The 24,386-nt window shown below is 31.6% G+C and overlaps 3 protein-coding genes across 3 annotated transcripts in view; 1 reads left to right on the top strand and 2 right to left on the bottom strand.

Annotated features, from left to right (window-relative positions):
• LOC139484313 (uncharacterized) overlaps window positions 1–24,386 on the bottom strand; it is a 458,860-nt gene that overhangs the window by 357,036 nt on the left and 77,438 nt on the right. The gene's annotated exons all lie outside the window — the stretch shown is intronic.
• LOC139484261 (uncharacterized) lies at window positions 7–6,845 on the top strand. Its single transcript, XM_071267999.1, has 5 exons — window positions 7–212; window positions 2,776–2,956; window positions 3,959–4,165; window positions 4,690–4,901; window positions 5,727–6,845. Exons 1-5 carry the CDS (start codon window positions 24–26, stop codon window positions 6,426–6,428), a joined length of 1,491 nt encoding a protein of 496 aa, XP_071124100.1. The 5' UTR covers window positions 7–23; the 3' UTR covers window positions 6,429–6,845.
• LOC139484211 (uncharacterized) lies at window positions 10,826–23,952 on the bottom strand. The gene is made up of 4 exons (XM_071267948.1): window positions 23,653–23,952; window positions 19,324–20,438; window positions 15,692–15,798; window positions 10,826–14,233 (listed from the first exon to the last, which is right to left on the bottom strand). Exons 1-4 carry the CDS (start codon window positions 23,760–23,762, stop codon window positions 13,256–13,258), a joined length of 2,310 nt encoding a protein of 769 aa, XP_071124049.1. The 5' UTR covers window positions 23,763–23,952; the 3' UTR covers window positions 10,826–13,255.

Below are 24,386 nucleotides of genomic sequence, written 5' to 3'. Positions count from 1 at the left end.
GTTTTGCAATTGGACAAGGTTTAATGACCACAAAGAAAAACATTGCAGACAACTTTCTTCCAGTCAAATACATTATGTATTTACCAAAATCTATTTGTCTTCTTATAATTTTTATAACTTATATAAATGCTACCAAGATAATTGTCTCTACTTACAATTTATGGAATGTAATGTTTAACTGGGAAATTAGAAAACTCAAAATAGCAAAATTGGTAAGATTCTTGATATAAAAATAAGAAGTGATATGATTGCCAATGAGACAACTATCCAGTCTCTACTAGAGATAAACTGATCCGCTGAAATCTGTGCAATAAAGGAATAGGTTAGAGCCATTGTCAACTTTTCATTAATTAGAAGAGTTTTATAAATTTGACAGTTCATTACAAAACTGACCAAATATATTGACAGAAAATTTTAATAAACTGACTTTAATGGTCTCACTAATTAGCGACAACAAGAATTTTAGCAACAACAAGTGTCAACAAGCGACAAGAAGCGACAACAAGAATTATTTTAGCGACAACAAGCGACAAGAAACTATTTAGCGACAAGAAAACATTTTTTTTTAATTAAAATTAATTATTGCAATAAATATTAAAAGAATATGCAAAAGAAAATAATTTTAGGGACAAGAAAGTTAAAATTGATAAGAAAAAAATGAAACATTATTTACATAATATTTTAGCATCTATTATGAATAACAGCCAGATGGTGGGCTAACAATCCCTAAAACAAGTGCATGTGCACGTAAACCTTGCCAACTGAAACGTATTAAAAATGCTAAAACTACAACTTCAAAACGGGCAAAAATACAGTGAACCTTAGTGGTAAAAATCTACGGCATATCAAAATGGGACCACCATGTACAAAATGTATAAATATTATGTTAGATCATGTAGATAGGAATGTACATATTACTATATAATGACTAAAAATAATAAAAAAAAATATAATAATAATAATATATGGACCCCAAGGTAGAACCATGTCCTCGTCGTGGGGTCTGGAAACACGCTTAAATAATAAAGATGGCAAAGCTTGGCTGAGAGTTCTACAAATAAAGCATCGAATTGACATAACAAGAGTACACTTAGAGCATAGTATTAAGCAAATGAATCAAAATATTATATTCCATTACAGGCATGCCCGCTCCATATATATCTCCATTCGTTTATTCATACTTTGACTTTGATGAAAACAGATACATACATTATCTTATACATATTCTTCATATTTAAAAATAAAAAAAGAAGCTCAATCTCTTTCTTCTTCACAAATGTAAATTTCTTCATCTACCAATATATATACTAAAATAAACTTCACAATCTCTTTCTTCCTCACAAATGTTTCATTTCTTCGTCTATCTATATAATAAAACATTTTAATTAGACATATCTGCTCGTATATTTAAAAAAAAAACAACATTAAATACAAATTTCTTTATATCTAATAACAAAAAAAATGTTTTCTTTCGCTAAATAGTCTTCTTGTCGCTTGTTGTCGCTAAAATAATTCTTGTTGACGCTTGTTGTCGCTAATTAGTGAGACCCGACTTTAAATACTTATACTGAAATGCAAAATAATTGCCCCCATGAGCATGTTGTCACAACTCACGTTCTTGACAAACTGAGCCGGTATCTTTTATTTCCTTGAGTAGGGATACCTACCTATATATATACCTATCCTCTTCGCTCTCCTGGTGGAGCATAAGGTCACCACAAGATTTCACCAACCAGTTAATCTTCAGCCTTTATTTCAGCTTCTCCCCAGGTCATGTCAAGCTAGTAGGGATAGAAATGTGCTAATAGCTTGAGTTCCTGTTGGTTTATAATATACTGACATAATATTAATACATAATAAAGACTGCTGGGTTTAGGCTGTTACTGTTGTTAGGGTAGAGAGAAGTGAACACAACAGGGGCCCAGTTTACACTGAGACAAAAATGAAATAGAATATAATGAATATAAATCACCATACAGTCTTCAACAATGAGCAAACATGATGACATACCAAGTCCCCAAAATGGCAAAAGTACATAAAACAATTCAAACCAGAAAACTGTTGGCCTGATTTATGTACAATACAGTGAAAAAAAACACATATGATATACCGGTATATATAAACATGTATATATACTGTCATAATAATACACAATATATATTAACTATCGACAACCACTTAATAACAGACTCATGAGTAGAGACAAACACATACAGATTAAATTCTAGTCAGACACTTCAGGAGCTAGTTAATCAGCCCCTTGTTAATTTTGGCATCAAAGGTAGTTATTTCAGCACCCACAATTAAAATTATCTTTTCCAAGAAAATTTTAAAAGACGACTTTTTTCCATAATTAATTTTTTGTCTATGTACAAATGTATATTTGTTGAGTATAAGAGACTTTGTTATAAACAATGTGGCCATAACAACTGTTTCTATTGGAACAAGCATAACTTAACTTCTACAGGTTACATTCTTATTGTGAACACATGGGACATGCAAAACATGGGACTATCATGAGTCAACTATATGGTCTGTGTTTTAACATACAATGTATGTGTCCAAAACTTGAAAGCAGGTTGATAATTCTTCATATGAGTAGCGTTGCAACAGCATTTGATGAGTCTGACTAGAATTTAGGTTGCACTCTCTCAATCGATAAACCTCGATACTCGCATAAAAATCATTACAATAACAAGAAGTAAATGTATGACAGGAGAGTTAAAATTACTAATAAATGGAAAGAAAAATTCAATTTCACAAATTTATTTGCAGATTAAATCAAGTAATCCAGATGTTATAGCTTTCCAAGAAGTGAGATGTGGTGATAGCCAGAATGAGAATCAGATATTGGAATTGCAGAAATTAATACCAGCATATAAATGGTCATTTTTCAAATGCTCTAATAAGGTCCAAAAGATAAAGCACTCCATCAAGAAAGGATATAATAAAGAAGGTTTGTAACATTGTACACTTACCAAGGAACAAGATAAATGGTAAATTTTCTGAATATTCACTTCACTTAATCTGTAATTTAAAAAATGGAAACTTTTCATTGAAAATGCTACCTCATAACAATTAAAACTAACAGACATTTATTCACAATACAACAAAGATAAAAAAAACCAAAAAAACACCTTAGTCAGGGGAGATAATTCATAGTTGTAAATGAATCACATTGACAAAAAAACAACCATTACCTATCATGAGGATCCTGCTTTGATACAGACTCCTGTATGTGTGGCAGGGTTAACTAGTATTAACTACATTTTCATGAGAACACCAAGATGGTTCCCACTGATCAAGCATTAGCTGTCTTTTGTCTTTATTGTGGATTCATTTATTATCATATAATTACATTAGATGTATGTTTCATTATAATACTTTATTCTGATTGGCTAACTGCATATCACATGTTATTCCTTAAGCAATTGCATTACTCAATAAAACTTTTTATTCGTGATAACACGTGGTCCCACAATAAAGTGCACAGGTGCTTCATACAAAATGTACTTTGGTCAACGATTTTACACCCCAATAAAGTTACAAAAATAAGCATTCAATTCTTAAGTAAATTATTTTTTCTTTCATTGAGAAAACTTGTATTTATGGATTGGTTAAAGTCTGTATGCTAGCTTTTAGAAAATGTGTATTGCTAAAACTATTAGATATATGGTTATCAATACCCACAAAATCCTTTTGTTTATATATGTTGTCTCATTAATGTAAAACCTACATCTTATATATGCATGGCTTTAAGTGCCTAGTTGTTAAATAATTTTTTGAAAAAATAAAATTTCAATAAATCTACTACCTATAAATTATTACAACTAATAGAGCACTTTTTACAACAACAAAAAATGTATTATACAACCAACACATTTAACACATCCTAATTGTGCATTTCTCAGGGGAGATAATTCATAGTTTTAGTTGATTCACATTTACTTTATTGTAGGTATTGGAATACTAAGCAAACTTGAAGTGTTAAATGCGAAAGCAGAAGAACTACCTTATACATATGGACCAGATACAAATAAAAGGCTCCTGATACATGTAAAATTAATACAGAAGGACCATGTTGTCAATATCATCAATGTACATTTCTCATATGATAGACAACAACAGTGTGGAAATGCTGCAGCTCTGTTAGACTATGTTTTTAGTAAGAAATATATAATTCAATGATATTTCATTTAAAATAAAGTTTACAAAACAAAATGACAATGTTTACTAAAAATGCCAGCTAATGTTAATTGGAAAAATAATAGTTTTGATGACGTTTTATCTGGTGAAAGTTAAGTACTGTTTGATAAGTGCCATATGACAAGCTGTTAGTGGTTGTATTCATTGGCGGATCCAGGGGTGGGGGTTCCGGGGGTTGGAACCCCCCTTTTTTTGGCCGATCAATGCATTTGAATGGGAGCATATAGCTGGAACCCCCCTTTACTCTGGGTTGGGAACCCCCCTTTTTTAAATGGCTGGATCCGCCCCTCACAGTATTGGACATCCCTCTTGCTCTCTATTTGGTCAAAAGTTTGCCACTTCCTTTGCAAAGTTTAAAATATGAACATTTACTAAATAATAATCCTCAGAAAGAGTTATTTTACACTTGTTCATATTCATATGAAAAACAATTTAAAAGTACATTTTATCTTTGCTATTTTTTAATTATTTTTTTAATTTCAGGAAAAAGATTGAAAAATGTGGTGCTATTGGGAGATTTCAATACTTACAATGATTTTGAGGCTCCAATGGATTTAATAACATTTAAACCTGGACATGCAATGACTCACTGTAAACAGGAGCTCCAACAAATCGGTAACAGATATATAAATTTTGATGATTCCTGGCAGAAGTTGCATGGCAAGGACCATAGTGGTTTGACCTTTAGCAATATGGTAATTATACAATAAACAATGTTTGGTTTGTGTTATGAAATGTGAATTCCTGTATGCAACAAACACACAAACAATTTATGCATTTGTTATCTGTGACTTGATATTTTACAAAAGTCTTCACTTTACCATACACCTACATGCAATAGGTTGTGTGGGTAACGTTGTTTTTTTTGGGGGGTTTTGTGGGTTATGTTAAGTGTTAAAGAATTCACTTTAATTTGTTGAATTTATTCTGATAAATTTATATAAATTCTTACTTATTGCTCTTTAAAGTGATTATCATGACTTTTTATGGGGTACATACTCAAGAAAATATTAATCATATATATATTTCAGTTATTTCTGGTGTTAGAATGGAAAGTTATGGGGTAATTTTCCCCCTGACTTATATTTTTTTTTTAAGTTACAAATACAAGGGAGATAATTCAAATGGCTACATAATTTGAAAAATTGCAAATTTTCAAATATGACATCCCTTTTTAAGTACCCTTTACATTAAATGCAGTATCCCTTCAGATTTTACTCTATTTCTTTATCAACGAGACTCTCAATTCATGTGCATTTGTCTGTCAACAATTTTTTATGAACTTAAATTCACTCAGTTTCTTCAAAATAAAAGGAATTGTACAATGTATACTCTTGGTATGTAGATGTGTGCCATATAGTTGATCCTACATTTTTTGGAACTATTCTACATTACAATTTTTTAGGTAAGTTTAAGCTTTAACAACTTATCTTTATATAATGTATTTTTTCAAATTTTGGCATAGTGCGAAATGGGTATACTAGTTGATTTTCTTCTTAAAAAATCTCATTTCTTTTCAGCCTTTTCCAGGATTAGAGAGTCGTCCAGACAGAATACTAGTGAACTCAGAAACAGAAGTGATATCTGCTAGTTTATCAGGACATGGTACAAATTACAAGAGACAGTACAAATCTAGTATTGTATTTTCTAGGTTTCAGACAGTACTGAAACAAGCAGCCTTATCATACCATTCTATCTCAGGATTTTCCTGTTTTCATGACTGTGGTCCACACGGCTCTTGTCGGTGTGGTGTCTGTGTTGCAGATGGAAATGACAAAACTTGCCATTTACCAAATTGTATAGAATGCAATGCAAATTTTTATAACAATTACTTCATAATGACATGCATTGCTCTTTTTGTACTAATTCATATTTTCTTTGCAGTTTTAAGTATTCTTATAACAGCTGCAAATTTCAAAGGAGAGACTATTTTCTCATTGTTAGGTTTCAAATGTTGCTTGTGCAATCCTGATCTCTATACAAAGCCAATACTGTTAACAAGACGATCAAAATTTATTAAAATTTGTCACAAGTGGCCTCTGTTTAGAATACCACCATGTTACTTATTATTAATCAGTAGCGTTTCATTCTTTTTTGTTTTAACTTTTATAAAATATCATTTTAGTGATATGATTAAAACTGTAAATAATATTTTAGATGAAGAATATTTCCCATCAGATCATTTGATGTTTTCAGTCACATTAAAATACACAATTAGTTAGTATTTCTTTTTTTTTTTGAGAAAGTATTATTCCTCAGAGTAATGTTTATACCTATACAAAATGATGCACTAATCTTTTTCTTCATAACTATATTAGTTTTAAGGTTATGTTGTCATCTGGATTGCTGCAGGTCATGGATACATTCACTTTCTAGGTTAAATCAAAAACTTAAATTGACTATTGATATTTCTATTCCGAACAGGCAAAAAAACCCTCTCTAATGTAGGGCACATAGCTAACATAATATTTGCTCTATAGATATAAGAAGATTTGGTATGAGTGTCAATGAGAAAACTCTCCATCTAAGTCACAATTAAAGTATGGTCTTCAACACGGAACCTATATACATGTTTCAAAATACTACACAAGCTATTTTGCAAACTTTTCATAAAGAAAGTGCATGAGAATTAACCAAAATTGTAAAGATCAAAGAGAAAAAACAATAGATCAAAGGAAAATGCCACCAAATAAGCATGCAAATGTGTGAGTCTCACGCAAAATGAGTGAGACTTGGCAGCCCTGCACTTGATTTGAGTGTAGTGTTAGATAGTATGAATGGAACAGATATGAAAAGGCCAAACAGTTTTTGTACAGGTATTGTGACATGTATTACTGCAGATTTGTCTCTTATGACTTAGCCTTTTGGTCTAGTACAACCCAGGGTACATTCATAATATTTGTAAGGGGTTCTGCAGAACCTTGTGTCTTGTCTACAAATTCTGCAGCCAGTGTGAAAGTGTTATGTTGACTTAAAAAGTGAGTCCATTTATCAGTAAAATAAAAGATGTTAAAAGAAATTTAGACTTTCTCTTTAGATGCTTTTTCTTGGTCTTGAAGATTATCTTCAGTCAAAGTTTCATAGCAATCCTTGAAGGTTAACAAACTTATTATGCCAAAAAATTTAATCCTAGACTGTCAGTAAATGTTAACTGTAACAAAGGTTCATCTACCAGAAAAATGTTGAAAATAAAGATATATTTTCAAAAGTTTGCTTCAGACATTATCTCTAAATCATAAAAAAAAAGGAAATATGAAAATAAATATCTTGAAAATTGCTCTGGATACTGTATTTTGGTCATAAACAAGCTTCTGTCCAAATCAATCTAATTCCATGTAGGTTTGACAAAGTTATTGATGTTAAAAAAAACTTTAACAACAGACTGAACCTCAATGTTAATGCTGCTAGCGGAACTTAGGATTGCTATGTTTTGCTTTCACAAAATAAATTTCACAGGAGCAACAATAAAAGTAAGGTTATCATCCTGAATATGCTGTAATACTTGCTACTGGACATTAATCAGCTATCAATTGATTAATCACAATCATATGTAAGATTGATTTTTTTTAATTGTTGAGTATACCATTCAAACTAGAAAACTACTATATCAGCAATGAGGAAGAACTTAATGTCTGACAAATCCTGGAAAGTGCTCATGTTACGACTGAACGCTCTACAGCTGCTGGACAAATAGGCAGTTATTCTGTTTAGTAGTTTCTGATAAAGGCATGAAAAAATATTTATTAGAAGATCAAACAAGGTGAATGCAATGTAGTCCTACTCCTTTATTATTCCTAAGTACAAGCATCTGTTAAATCTATTGAATGATGGCTTCTACAGGTCTTGCAATAATCTGATTGTATATTTTGAAAGTATTTCAATAATATAAAGGTCAATTATTTATAAAAGTGTCCTCATAAAATAAACTGAATCAAAATCTGCAACTGATTTTTTTTTTAATTTGGAAAGGATAGAGGTCAAGGTCAGGATTGAGACTTGAAAAAACTAAAGGCTCTGAAGATTATCAGTTGCTTATTTAGGTCTATGTGCATCTTAAAGTGGGGACACTCTCCTACATTGTAGAATAAAATGAATATCATGTCAAAACTCTTATTGTGACATGTATTACTGCAGATTTGTCTCTTATGACTTAGCCTTTTGGTCTAGTACAACCCAGGGTACATTCATAATATTTGTAAGGGGTTCTGCAGAACCTTGTGTCTTGTCTACAATTTCTGCAGCCAGTGTGAAAGTGTTATGTTGACTTAAAAGTGAGTCCATTTATCAGTAAAATAAAAGATGTTAAAAGAAACTTAGACTTTCTCTTTAGATGCTTTTTCTTGGTCTTGAAGATTATCTTCAGTCAAAATTTCATAGCAATCCTTGAAGGTTAACAAACTTATTATGCCAAAAAATTTAATCCTAGACTGTCAGTAAATGTTAACTGTAACAAAGGTTCATCTACCAGAAAAATGTTGAAAATAAAGATATATTTTCAAAAGTTTGCTTCAGACATTATCTCTAAATCATAAAAAAAAAAGGAAATATGAAAATAAATATCTTGAAAATTGCTCTGGATACTGTATTTTGGTCATAAACAAGCTTCTGTCCAAATCAATCTAATTCCATGTAGGTTTGACAAAGTTATTGATGTTAAAAAAAACTTTAACAACAGACTGAACCTCAATGTTAATGCTGCTGGCGGAACTTAGGATTGCTATGTTTTGCTTTCACAAAATAAATTTCACAGGAGCAACAATAAAAGTAAGGTTATCATCCTGAATATGCTGTAATACTTGCTACTGGACATTAATCAGCTATCAATTGATTAATCACAATCATATGTAAGATTGATTTTTTTTAATTGTTGAGTATACCATTCAAACTAGAAAACTACTATATCAGCAATGAGGAAGAACTTAATGTCTGACAAATCCTGGAAAGTGCTCATGTTACGACTGAACGCTCTACAGCTGCAAGACAAATAGGCAGTTATTCTGTTTAGTAGTTTCTGATAAAGGCATGAAGAAAATATTTATTAGAAGATCAAACAAGGTGAATGCAATGTAGTCCTACTCCTTTATTAATCCTAAGTACAAACATCTGTTAAATCTATTGAATGATGGCTTCTACAGGTCTTGCAATAATCTGATTGTATATTTTGAAAGTATTTCAATAATATAAAGGTCAATTATTTATAAAAGTGTCCTCATAAAATAAACTGAATCAAAATCTGCAACTGATTTTTTTTTTAATTTGGAAAGGATAGAGGTCAAGGTCAGGATTGAGACTTGAAAAAACTAGAGGCTCTGAAGATTATCAGTTGCTTATTTAGGTCTATGTGCATCTTAAAGTGGGGACACTCTCCTACATTGTAGAATAAAATGAATATCATGCCAAAACAGTTTTGTTTCTCTCCACCTTCAGTAAATATTGCATAAAACATAAAAAGGGTAAACAAAATGCACTCGATGAAATGTCTAGCCTGCTTTACTGACCATTGAATTTATGTTGAAAGTGTTACAAAAAAGGTTTTAATACAAGTATTGCATAAACTTGATTTTTTTTTAAATATCCATGATAATGAAGTCAAGGTCATAAATCCAGTCAGACAAACATGTACACCTTAAAATATATTGTTGACCTTCTGCCAATGGTAATTAAAAAACAAACAAAAGCACAAAAATTTAACATTAAACAATGAACCATTAAATTGAGGTACAGGTCAAATTATACCTGCCATACAGACATGTACACCTTACAATCATTCAATACACCAACTTTAGTTGACCTATTGCTTATAGTATATGAAAACAGACTAAAACAAAACAAACTTAGCATTGACCAATAAACCATGAAATGAGGCCAAGGTTGGATGCCAAACAGACATGTACACAATCTTTCCAAAAAAGTTGACCTACTGCTTATAGTATTTGAAAACAGACCAAAACACAGAAACTAATAACCATGAAAATGAGGTCAAGGTTGGGTATAACTGCCAGACAGACATATACACCTTACATTCATTCCATACACTAAATATAGTTGAGCTGTTGCTTTTAGTATTTTGATTTAGAATTTGATTTTTGGTGTTTATACACCACTTTTAAGCACTGCTATTGGGCTATTTCATAACATCCAGTTTTTAACAGATTTGACTTTGGGGTATGGGCTTTGCTCATTGTTAAATTACACTCAGTGACCTATAGCTGTTCATTACTTCCATGTCTTTTTGTCTCTGGTCACTGGTGGAGAGTTGTCTCATTGGCAATCATATCACATCTCCTTATTTCATATATGTATATATGCAAAATATTCAAAGTCAATGAACAATGGAAGTTAGAAATGCCAATGCTTTTGAAACTGCAACAAAATACCAATTACCATTGACTTATCATTTAACTTTGCCCTTTAAACAAACCTAAACTTTTTAACTGGAGCCTGAAATTCAGTGGTTGTTGTTTTTGTTTTCTTGTTTTGTTCACAAATCAAGCCACTAATAGTTTTCTCATTTGAATTGCTAATTTTGTCATTTCAGGGCCTTTTATTGATGAGAGTGGTTCGTGTATATCTGGCCTGCGTTTTCACTCTTGTACTTACATGTAGTATAAAAACAACATTTTAAAGTAAAATAATTTAATATAAGCATTTCATTCTTACATATTTTAATATTTTTCTTTGCCTTTTTGTGTATTTGTCATACAAATTATATTTGGTCTACATACAAAAGTATAAACAACATGTAAATATTAACATATGAAGTAATCTTGAACAGAATTTTATTCTATGCTTTTTAATCATATCAAGATCTGACTTCACAGTTCAGTTGAGGACACACAGTCATCCTAACTACAATGTATATTTTTCTTATCCCCCATCATTGAATGGGTGCATATAGTATTACCAATATCTCCCCATTTATCTTTCTTTAATACAACAATAACCAGGTTTTTCTTAACTTTATGTCTGTGCGTGTAGCAATTGAACTAAAAGTGAATAAGAGCTGTTCCAGATTTAAACCCCAAAAGGTTAGACCACAATCATCCATAATATAAAATTTTCATTTGAATTAAACTTCTCACAAAATTGTAGAGAAAATGCAAACACTCACAATTAATTAATTTGAGTGCCTCCCATTAACCCTATGCAAAACTTTAACCTTTTATGGATCAGCTTTGGACTGGAAAACTTTATGACACACCCTACTTTTATAATATGCATAAAATATTTCTATTATCTTATTTAAGACCAGACTACATTGCTTTTTATTCACAATTTTATGTAATCTGAGAGAAAATGTACATTTTGCAAACAAAAATAAATGCATTCTTCCCATATTAATCAGAAAAAAACAGAAAAAACACATCCAAACAATAATCTGTCATTGTCTGTCTGATAAATTAAAAATAAATATATTCAAATGATATGTGGTACTATTTTCATTTTACTGTAGATTACCAAAATCAGCTGACCAAAATAGAGTTCATTTCTATATCTATAGAAGATATTTCAGCTCAACATGGCGTTCATCCACAATGAAACATGCTGGAAAAGGGACTAGAGCATTGAATTTATAGCATATCAGTGACAAACAAGTAAAAATTATGACATTCTGCATTGAATTATGAAAAAATATGGGTATTTGAAGTTTCAGTTAGTTTCAATGGATAAATAATGCAAATATTAAAAAGCACTTCATAATAAAATTTGCAGTAATTCACAAGCTCAAAAAGCATCAGCTTGTGCTTCCTAATTGCTTCAAAAGTTAAATCCAAAATGTACATGTATGCAAATATGTTCTGCAAGTCCAGAACACATTTTCACTCCTTTTCATTAAAATTAGAAGTAACTGTTGTGTACATTTGTGTAATTATAGATACATGTGTGATAACTTGAGCTATTAAAGTTTGAGTTTGAGTTAAAAAATTACAAAATTGCCTTTAGTTTGATGAGTAAAAATTCTTGTATTAATTTTATTTTTGTGGGCCTATTAATTTTGTACTGATATTTAATATACATTCTTGCACATGTTTATATGTCATTTCTTTATTTGCATGATACAATAGTGTTTCTGATATAACATAATCAAAATACCAGTAATTATGAGATCTTTTGAGCATTTTCAAATTAAAATAAATTTTGGCAAATTTTTCATATGGTTTTTAGACCAACAAAAATTGAGAGACTACATGCAAGATAAAACTTGGTTCTTGCTTTGATTGGCTTGATTTTTTACAACTGATTTTTTTTTTAATTAGTCATATTTTAACTTCAAATAAAAGACCTCAAAACAGTTTAAATTTTAAAAATACATGTACCTACATGACTGTATCATTCAGTTTTATGCAAAAATACTGAATTAGAAAAATTCATATTTTTTGGCCAAACAATGATTTTTAGTGTACCTCCTTTATATTTAAGAAAGACAATCTGTTCACATTGATCATTTAAGTACTATCTTTTAAGGAGCTAATTAAAAGTGTTTTCAATATTACGAATAACTTGATTTTTTCCTTTATATTGCATGAAATCTCATTTTTTTTAAATTTAAATAAAAATCGAAAATATTGGTATTAAAATAAAATGATTGATCTTACAATTCTAAACCTAACTCTTTTCTTTTAAATCTAAAACTTAACTGAATGTTCTAAAATGTGTCAGTTTATAATCATTTATTAAAATTTTAAAACACTTTTTTTTAAAAACATGTTGCTTTCTTGACCAATATTAATATGCTTTTAGAAAGATTAATGGCTCATTTCATAAAAAAAAATCCTTAAACATGTTAAATCAGTAATATTCCTGGCTTACAATCAATGTTTCCAGTTATTGTTGAAGATTCACTGTTTTAAGTCGGTATAAAGAAATTCTAATATAAAAATGTGTTATCCCTGATAGTAGATGTTATAATAATTCCCTCTACAGCTTTGTAAACAGTTTTATATAGAGCAAGCGAATTAATTAAACAAAGATTTACATCTTCTCTAATTAGTTTAAAACAAAATTTATATAACAATGTAACAACTATAAAACAATGAGCAATGAGATTTCAATTACTTTTACATTTCTTGTAAAACAACAGATATGCATTCCTCATCACTTCTTGGGTCGTAAGTTCATAGTCCATGTTGACCTCTGTAACCATTTCATCGTCAAATTTATACCACTTACTACTGTCTGGCTGTAAAGCATAACTAACATAATGCCCATAGTTTGTACTCTCACCTCCATAATGAACACAAACACCATACAGGTCATATTTGTAACAATTTTCTTCCTCTGATAAGTTTTCTTGATGTGTGACCGTGTCAAACATGATGGACGTCAAATCTAATGTCTTCAGAGGAATTTTGACCGGAGACAAAAGTTTCCTAGACTGTCCAGTCAACTGGTTGTACGAGAATCTCATTAGCTGTATGACTAGACATTCTGGTAACTGTCTCAACAAACATCTTCGTTGTATGCTACAAGTTCTGGACAAGACTCGTGATGGATTAACACTATTACCTATAGGAGTTGATGTTCTGAACACATTGTCTTGGTAACCACTGTCATTTAAATTTGCCATACCAGGGATAGGCGACATGACAGAATATGGAGATCCAACTGAAATAGCTGAATCTACACTTGTAAATTTTCTTTCCCTGAGGTTTGAAGGTGTCCGATGTAAGTTTTGATTACTTTGTTGAGATATCGGAGATTCTACTGTTTTGTATGGTGAATTATCTATCTCCTCTTGGCCACTCAAATGTTCTATATTACAAAAGTTTGAAAAACAATCTAGGAGAACAACAAGACCTGACACATCTCTAGGCTCGGCTATTGTTACAGGTAACACATTGTATGTCTGAAGATTGACAGAGATTTTATTGTCTCTCAGATTATGAAACGCTGTTACTAATTGTCCAGTGAACAGATTATCTATCACTGAATCATTCTCCTGTTTATAGGACAACCACTCTAAATCAGATAAACGTTGGATAGGCTCTGCATACGTTTCATTCTGGAAACCGTTGGCTGCATTGATCTGTAATATATAGGATAGCATCCATCATTTCATAATTCTATGAAACACTGTCTGTCATGTTTGTTAAATACATTTTTTTTCGTTTATATTATTAATATTATTATCTTATTTGTATGCAGATTACGGAAATGAAAAGTGTTTCACTTTTGATTTTCATCCAATCCAAGTGTGTAATTGATTTAATATTAAATTCACCTGTGGTATATCTGTGATGAGATTTTGCAGTATTTTCAAGTTTTTCTTTTTTGTCATGTTGAATTACTTAGTTACATTTTTGTATATTTAGATGTTGCTGTTTTCTATTATCTTTTGAAATTTGGATAGCATTATGTTTACATACATTGTACATGTAATCAATTCATGTCAATATTTTTTAGCATGATATATATTATACCAGTAATGAATCTTTTTCATTAATATAAATTTTAGACTTAAATTGTTCAATGTTGTTTTTATGAACACAGCTTTTTTTATACAATTTATTGCTTGCTATGTCAAACATTGTATATATATCCTATATAAAGTGTTCTTGCTTTTTGAATTGAGTTTTATAATTAATATTTGCCTAATTGGCTGATGGATGTTTGATAACAAATTGCAAGCAGTAAATATCGCATGTATACACAAGATTATTATAAGTAAAGGTCATTTCAATATTCCTTTATTTAACCTAAACAAACACATAGAATTATTTTTTTCTCTTGCAAGCTAACATTCAGCTTTGTTTAATGTCAACATACCTTATAGACATATATTTCACTCAGAAGCAAACAAGTCTTACTTCTTAATGCTAAATCCTAAGCAGAGTTGTTAAATACTTATTCTAAAGTTATGCTGTTACATCATTCCCAGGTCAGAAGAGGTTGAGCGCTCACAAACCTGTTTAACCTGCCACATTCTTAACAAAATGTAAGTGCCTGTCCCAAGTCAGGAGCATGTAGTTCAGTGGTTGTCATATTTGTTATTTCGTAAATTATTTTGTTATAAATAAGGATGTTAGTTTTCTCATTTGAATTGTTTCATATTTTTCATGTTGGGTGTTTTAGTATTGTTGCTTATAATTGCTTACATCCACTTCATTTGAACTTTAGTGGATAGTTGTCTCATTGGTAATCACAATCATACCACATCTACTTCATTTGAACTTTGGTGGATAGTTGTCCCATTGGTAATCATACCACATCTACTTCATTTGAACTTTGGTGGATAGTTGTCCCATTGGTAATCACAATCATACCACATCCACTTCATTTGAACTTTGGTGGATAGTTGTCCCATTGGTAATCATACCACATCTCCTTATATTTATATTGTATGTCATTGTCTGCCTTAGTTTAAGCTTGATTTGATAGTTTGTTATATGTTTACCTTTATAGTTTTTTTTTTATGACTTTTTGAATTGAATAAAAAAAGTCATGTCAGCAAAATACTGGTGTGCAGTCATGATTGATTTCTTACCTCTACCTGGCAAGCATTTTTGAGATCTTGAATTTTGGCAGGATTAAGATGTCCATATATAAATTTCAACATATTCAGACGAGGATTTTCAACAGCTACTTGGCCACCTGTGAATAAAATAATCATATGTTATCAATTTAAATCTTATCTAAATTTTTTGTCTGACTTTCATGCCAGGCATCTTTGAATCAAGATAGATAGTTCAAAAACAAATAAAATTAAAGAACCTTAGTGAGCACGCTCACATACCCCACGTCCCCACATTGTCATTGGAGAAATTAAATAAGTATAAGAAAAAATATTGAATAATAATTTCCTGTCAATATACATAGTATTTCCTTATTATCTACAAAATTTCATGAAATTCTGTTGTGTGTTTTCAGAGGAGTTGAGATGACAAACTGTTGCAGAAGTACATTGAAGCAAATAAGTTCAAAGGGGCATAACTCCTAGAAAAAAATTGAACCGTAATTTCCTGTTGATATGCACATCTACATAGTATGTCCTTATTATCTACAAAGTTTCATGAAATTCTGTTGTGTGGTTTGAGAGGAGTTGCAATGACAAACTGTTGCAGGAGTACATTAAAGTAAATAAGTTCAAAGGGGCATAACTCCTAGAAAAAAAATTGAATCCCAATTTCCTGTCGATATGCACAACTACATAGTATGTCCTTATTATCTGAAAAGGTTTCTTGAAATTCTGTTGTGTGGTTTGAGAGGAGTTGCGATGACAAACTGTTGCAGTAGTACATTAAAGTAAATAAGTTCAAAGGGGCGTAACTCCTAGAAAAAAAATTGAATCGCAATTTCCCGTCGATATGCACAATTACATAGTATGTCCTTATTATCTGAAAAGGTTTCATGAAATTATGTTGTGTGGTTTGAGAGGAGTTGCGATGACAAACTGTTGCAGTAATACATTAAAGTAAATAAGTTCAAAGGGGCGTAACTCCTAGAAAAAAAATTGTATCGCAATTTCCCGTCGATATGCACAACTACATAGTATGTCCTTATTATTTGAAAAGGTTTCGTGAAATTCTGTTGTGTGGTTTGAGAGGAGTTGCGATGACAAACTGTTGCAGTAGTACATTAAAGTAAATAAGTTCAAAGGCAGTGTTCTCCCCAGGCCCTTAAAGGACCACGGGCCCGCGATGTATAATTTTCTGCCGCGGTGGTATCGTTCTTGCCGCGATGTATAATTTTTTTCAGTGGTGCTAAAGTTTTCGGTAAAAAATCGTATTAAAATCGGTAAAGTTTCAGATGACTTCAACTTTACATCAAAATTGACCAGTTCTAACCAGTTTTATCCAGTATTGACAAGATGATTGTTTACACCACGTGATCGATTTACCTGTTGAGGTTAACCTTGATGATTGGATTTAATCGATGTACATGATTCTTTTGTGTTTTAATTAATTAAGAGATCATAATTTAAATAACAGACTTGTGAGGGACAAGCAGACATTTGTTAATGAACCCTATTACGCCAGTCTCAAGTCAAAATAATTTGCCTTTTAGGAATTAATTGTGGAGTTACTTCCCCTGATTTTGCTAATTACAAATAAATGCTCCTCACATATAATTTCTCATTGCAAATAAAAATAAAGTACAAATTGAATGCAAAATTATATTAGAATGTTACATTAAGGATGAAAACATTCTTAGAACATACCAACAAAAATGTTTTGCAAATTATTTTTGAGAATCATACCATTATTGATGCACAGACATATTATAATAAATAGGTAATTTATACGATGTTAAAAATATTGGACTGTAACAGGTCTAAAAAGCCTACTGCCACAACTCTAATACATTCCCACGCAGGACTAAAGCTAGGGATGAACCTTGTGAATAGAAAACTCTTTTAAAGTACTCTCCATGTCTGTAACAAAGTATTAATCATAAAAACAAATTTGTTGTTGTCTAAAAGAATCAGATCTAAAACTATGGAAAATAGCTTTTAATTTACTGAAGGTTCTGTATCAAAAATCTTGTTCAAAGTTCATTGTTATGGGGAATGTGTAGTGTAACTACAAGATCGGGACAAAATGGCTTGATCAAAATATAAGAAGTGACTTTAGCTTAAAGACTAATTGTGCTTTCTTTTATTTATTCTTCAAAGATATTAAAGTATACAAACTGTTTATTAATTTACTTTTTCTACCAATAATTTTCTGACCCAAAGTCCTACAACACAGTTCCACAGTAAACAAAACAAAGGCAAACAGGTAATGACAAAAAGTAACAAGAAAAAAAATAAGCGACGCAAAGCGACACAAAATACTGTAAAATTCATTTCGTCACGCGTTACCCTGGTGCTATCCAAAAATCCTGGGGAGAACACTGAAAGGGGCGTAACTCCTAGAAAAAAAAATTGAATCGCAATTTCCCGTTGATATGCACAACTACATAGTATGTCCTTATTATCTGAAAAGGTTTCGTGAAATTCTGTTGTGTGGTTTGAGAGGAGTTGCGATGACAAGAAACAGTACTGACGGACGGATGGACAGACGGACGGACGGGTCAAAAACATTATACCCTCCGCAACTTCGTTGCGTGGGGTATAAATATACATGTATCTGTACCCCTATGCTAGTAGAAATAATTTATAAGAAAAACCTGAAATAATGGCATACAGAAGTGTATTACAACTCAGGTAATGTTAACATCTTGTTGCTCATTGTGAAATTGCAATTTTTACAAAATAGCTGACAGGACCATGTACAATGTAATATATTATAAATTTTCTATGTTCTTGCACTGTGCAAATAATAATATAATAATGAATTTTTTAATCTGTTAAATACTGCAAGTGCCGAAATTTGAGAATATTTGTAAATTCTACCTGACTCTATGCTACAATGAACTAGATTATTCTTATTATGGCCAATAATACGTACAATATATATAGGATTTGCATGTCTAACTGTTCATTCAGTTTAACCACCATTATCCAATGTCTGCAGACTACATGTACATGTATGCTTTATATATACAAATTGATTAAGAAGTACAGCGGCCATTTTTGAAATGTAGAAAGGCATAGAAGATGTAAGAATTTTGAGCAGCTTGCTTTTCATTTAAAAATTTCAGAAACTTCCAATTCTGTTAACTTTTTGTTATGAATGAGGATTTTTTTTTAAAGTTTGGTTTATTTACCACTGATCAAAATGGATGATTTTCTTTATTACATGTATGTTTCAAACTATGTAATCCTTCTTATACATGAATGTCTGCAACTATAAACCATTATCTTCCTCTGAGCATTTCTGAATGTTTTAATTTTGTGGTCATGTATTAAAGAATATTTTGCGGACGTCAGATCTTTGGTAATTTCTTGTGAATTATATATTTGTCTTTTTTAACAGTCATATACTTGTCATGCTTGTGGACAAAAAAATGTAGTTTTGGCCCTTTCTATTGACAACAGTCATATGATGACCTTCAACATGTTTAATGTCTCCAACTTTGTTTACATTTGTTGGTTGTTGTCATGTTAACAATTACCCTAAATCTAACATTACATATATATACATGTCCCTTCTAAATTGCTACATGTATACCTTATACTTGTAAATGTACAATGTAACCAATGCTTAAAATTTCAAACAATAAAAATGTTTGTACCTCTCCTGTTTTTATTCAGCAATGTATGCACCGTATCCATAAGCCACATGAAAAATTCTGCTGCGTCCTGCTGTACCTGTCGCTGTGAAGGCGCTGCCACTAAGCTACTGTTGAGTGTTGATGCTGCCTGTCTAAATGCCATGGGATCTAAGTTTGAAGTAGAGATATCTACCATACAACTGTTCATAATTTCTACTAGAGTATTGAGTAAAACAGATTCAGCTACGCTGCATTCTGCTTCTTTGGCCGTCTCTAAACTTAAATGTTTACACAAATTAGGTGTTCTAGCTATACATTGTAAAATACTATTCATAAAACACAAGTTCTGTCCTTCATTCCGTAAACCAGGTGGACCACTGTGATGTCCAGAAAACCCAAAGGTTGACATAAACTTGTTTCTTAATGAGCTGCTATAGTCTGGAGAATAATTTGGTGTATATGGACGATCTATTTTTCGAATTGGTTGCCTTGTCAATTGACTTCCAAACCATGTTGATTTTGGAGGTGAATTGTTTTCATTAGTAAGTATTGCAGTATTAATGTCATTTTGCTGTACTTTGGAAGTACTAGCAGGCATGAAACTAAACTCAGGTTTCAAGGGTGTAGCATTATTTTGTTGCCTCTTAAAAACATTTGATAATTTTATTCTCGAAAGTGATGACAACATGCTTTTGCCAGTTGTGGCACTTTGTTTCTTATTAGTATTTTGACTTGACATTCCTTCAAAGTTGCTTTGAGTTTGACCTTGAGGAAATGAAAAGTTCACATTCTTTTGTTGAAATGGCCCAAATCTATTATTTCTCATTTCTTCATGGCGAATATTTGGTCTTGCATTCATCATGCCTCTCATTGGTGGTTCATTACTTAGTTGTTTCTGAAGTCGAGCCATGCTGTCCGAATGCTGCTGATATTCTTCCCATCTTGTCTGAGCAACACCCCACCAGTGACGTAAATCTGGATTAAATCGTAGCCATGGTAATTGGGTGTAAACAAATGTAACTATGGTGAGACCAATGAGAAAATAAGGTGTATGATCACATAGCTGGATGAGTACACAGGATATAAGCAATGCAGCAGACTCAAAAAGCCAAATTTTCTTCTTCTCCTCTGGTGATCTAGAAAACAAATCAACATTGTAAAATCATATTCAATAGTTACTAGTACATTTGTTATATAGTTAACGTTATTATTAATGTCTACAAAGTTTTTCTATTGCACCTTCAAATAATAAAAGAGGGAAACTAAAATTCATGTCAAAGGATATTGTGATAAAATATAATCAGACATTTGAATAATTACATCTAATTTTTTCCATAAAAAGCACCAGTTCTAAAATCATGCATTAACTAGTATATGTGAGAGGGCTGTATTGAATGGGAGTACCTTCATGACAAATAACAGTAAAAATTCTTGCTAAATGACTTTTAACGGTAAATTTTGATGCATGACTATTTATTATTGTATCGCTAATTCCGGCTGACCCGGCTGCTTGAACTTTTGACACATACAACAATCACTTTTCCATTGTGGCGTCAGATATTTTGTTTTATGATGTCAAAATTTTACGGGAACCTGTGTGATATCCAGTAATGGTGGACAAATAGCGATAAGGTGTATTTAATATCCAGGTATGTTGATAAGTCATTTACATACATGTGTAAGGCTATTTTTTCTTATTTTTTTCTGTAGACTTAGCTTTGATTTTTTATTACCATGTATCGTCAAGCGTATCTCATTATTGTACTCAATGTACGATGCTGTCCCATACTAAACCTATTGACCTTGTTTGTTTAATTTACATTCAAATTCCAATGGTGTCAAAATCATGTGATGTAAAATCGTTCTGCCTAATCAAATTGCTCTATTGTCAATTAGGTGATTTTTCAGTCTACGGCAATTACATTATTTGTTTGTGGGATATTGCTTTAAATAGTTTGCAATAATTTTGGGTTTTATTCAACAGGAAACCTCATTTTTTGCCATCCCTTTCGACATCAATGGAATTTTGTATGAATATTTACCTACAGTCATAATGGTCAGAATATCGATCTTTTTATAATGAATCAATTTTTTTCTATGAAAAATAAATGTAAATTGTTTTTTATTAACCTACTCTATCATGTCTGTAGTGTATTCCTGCACAAATTATGGCAGGGACATTGTATTTTCATATAGTTTTCCTTTCATTTTGGTTGGACTTTTTTCGCGGGAAAATCGTGAAAGACGTAAGGAGCTTGTCATTTTGAAAATCATAATCAAAGAGCAGATTGCTCTGAGGGCTCTGAGGGATACGATTGCCGTTGTTTCATTGACACATGTATACATGTAGCTGGATACTATTATTTTTAAAACTATTTCTACTGCACATGTAAAATAGTTACAAAACAGCCAATTCCGGATAAAAGTGTATGAACAATGTAATTAGGGAGCTACCATTTGATTTTTATGGGGGGGCTAGGATGAAAAATTTTGTCCTGCATTTTTTTTTAGCTGTAATCTCTGTCCTGCCTTGTTATTTTTCACTCTGTTCGGTCCTGCATTTTTTTTTTTTAGTTTATCCTGACTTTTTTTACCTAAATTGTCGTCCTGACTTTTTTTTTTTGGCAATTGTCTCATCCTGCCTTTTTTTTTACTCAAAACTCCTGTACTGCCTATTTTTTTCAAATTTCATCCTAGCCCCCTTTGGGTCAGTGATCACGACTCCTTTCCGTACACATTTATCGGTTTAAACTGCGATCGTTATTAATATAATACGACGTTTATTGACATAACGAGCTAATACTCGATTTCAGATTTCAGAATTCACGGAATTTACTTCCGGAAGGGAGACAACTCGAAACGATAATATGGAAGACTCCATTTCGCCGAAAGGGGTGTTCTACGATGTGAACTATATTTATTTTGATTTAAATGATGCATATGATTTAAAATTATGCAACAACAATAACCCTCAATAGCGGGCATATATAAAAAAGATCACATGAGTTATAAATTAATTAATTGAGTGGGGAATCTAGAGCAACCATTCAATATAAAACCCCTTGAAGTCAAGAAAACTATACGCATACGCAAAACAAACCCTGAAGCAAGAACGTATATTAATGTTTATTAAACGACCTAGATGGTTCTCTATTTCTTTATGGAAATACAATCTCAAATATCAGTTTCATAACGGTAACATAAGAAAAACTCCACTTCAGTTCTTATATGACAGAAATAGATTGATCGGAATTCAGAGAACTCTCGCATTTTACCAAAACTGGGAATTCCCTCTGACGTGTTTCTAAATTTATAAATACACTAAATATAAATACTGCTTAATTCTGATTTTCTGTGTTGTTAAAAACACGCATATAAGTCGAGGGAATTATCAAACATGAAGATTATGAAAAGACCATTATAGGAAAGTTGTTTAAGTTCAATCCCTTTGTTTGTTTTTTCCTTTTACCGAGATGTTCCTTAATGTTTAGAATAAAACGATTGACGTGAGGGAAATGCTCTGAGCCACCGGTATAAGTCTACAGATTGCTTGAAAGCAATCATATCCCAAAAAATTGATTTGCTTGACCTGTATTGCTGCCACAAGATTGATGATGCTGAATGGAATGTACACAAAGCAATGGAGGCTGGAAGTGTGATTTTGTGAAGTTCTAGAATGTTTTTAGACATTCGGAAGTCTGGATTGAAACGGTCATTAGAAAATTGGCATTTTTTAGCAATACTTGAGAATAACAATGAAAACTTAACTTTAGACATGTTTTTTTATTCAAAAAGAGTAGAAAAAACGTATTCTGCAGTAATTTTCTACACTGGAAGTAGCATAGTGACGTCAATGCCTAGTTTCCCTGTGTGTTAAGTTCAAACACAAAACGGAACCAACTAAAAAGATCTTCAATCTTTGTCGTGATGACAGGGTAATCTCTCTTGTAAATTAACAAGTGAAAGTCAAAATGCCGAAATCGATTGGTCACTGTGAAAACTGTCTAATAATGAGAAAATAAAGGTTGGCAGGTAAGTGAAACTTACATAAATGAAGAGATAAATGAAAAATGAACAGATTGATGCCTGATTTATATAATTCCAAAGCCGTCAGTCGGCAGCAGAAGCGACGAAGCAGCGCATCTATTTTGGGCGGGCAAATATCCACTTTTTGATATGGGACGAGCTCTGACGTCTCACGGCCCCAGCTTGTCTGGAAAAACAGCCGTTGGACGTCAGAGTAATCTCGGACTAGAACTACACATACTTTTTTATTTGGCCTGGAACTTTAAAATTAACACTGTCGGAAAAGTTGAACTTGTGTAAAAATCCTAAATTTTATAAATTTACCTTGAATCACCTAGGAACCATTTCACAAACAAATCAACTATTATGAAAAAAATGCAATCCAGGAGAAATTTGAAGCATTGCGATAATGCCGATTGCAAAATCCACAGCATGGTGGCGTACGTTTTTTTAATCAATCAATTCAATATGTCAGAGGAGCTTCATTTCTTTTTTGTTGTCAGTTCAAAATGCTTTATAGCCATCCTAAGCTATAAAACTCAATATAAACATTGAAAGTTCCCTCCGTTCCATTTTTGTTGAAAATATGGCGTCACTTCCCATGCGCAAGCGTATTACAAACTTAAATTCCTAGAATTTTGAGTGAAACGAAAGATGTCGATAAATATACGAAAAGAAGTTATAGGGACGTTATACATTCTGATATGACGTGCTTCTTTCGCTTTGTGAATAAACCCATGCTCTAAATCCAATAAAATTGTTTGCACATGTGAATATAAGCTACTGCAGAATAATGAATTTTATAAAATTGAAATGCATTTAAAAATATGTTTCAGTAACTAAAACACTTCCAAACTCTCTAGTAATGATGCACATGTAACTTGTTACTAATTCATTTATTATGACTGTAATGTGTTATTTGACCTAGATACGACAACTGTTCATGCTGCCTGTAAAAAAATCCTCCCGCTGAAAAATCAAATTCTTGGATTAATAAAAAAAACTTTGAAATAAAAAAAATATTTTGATTGGAAAGTTTCATTACTTTTTCCTTTATG

Source organism: Mytilus edulis, chromosome 1 (genome assembly GCF_963676685.1).
Source record: "Mytilus edulis chromosome 1, xbMytEdul2.2, whole genome shotgun sequence".
In the NCBI taxonomy this organism is placed as follows: Eukaryota; Metazoa; Mollusca; class Bivalvia; order Mytilida; family Mytilidae; genus Mytilus; species Mytilus edulis.
The sequence above is the reverse complement of the archived record's forward strand: the minus strand, read 5'-3'. Positions and strand labels throughout refer to the sequence as shown.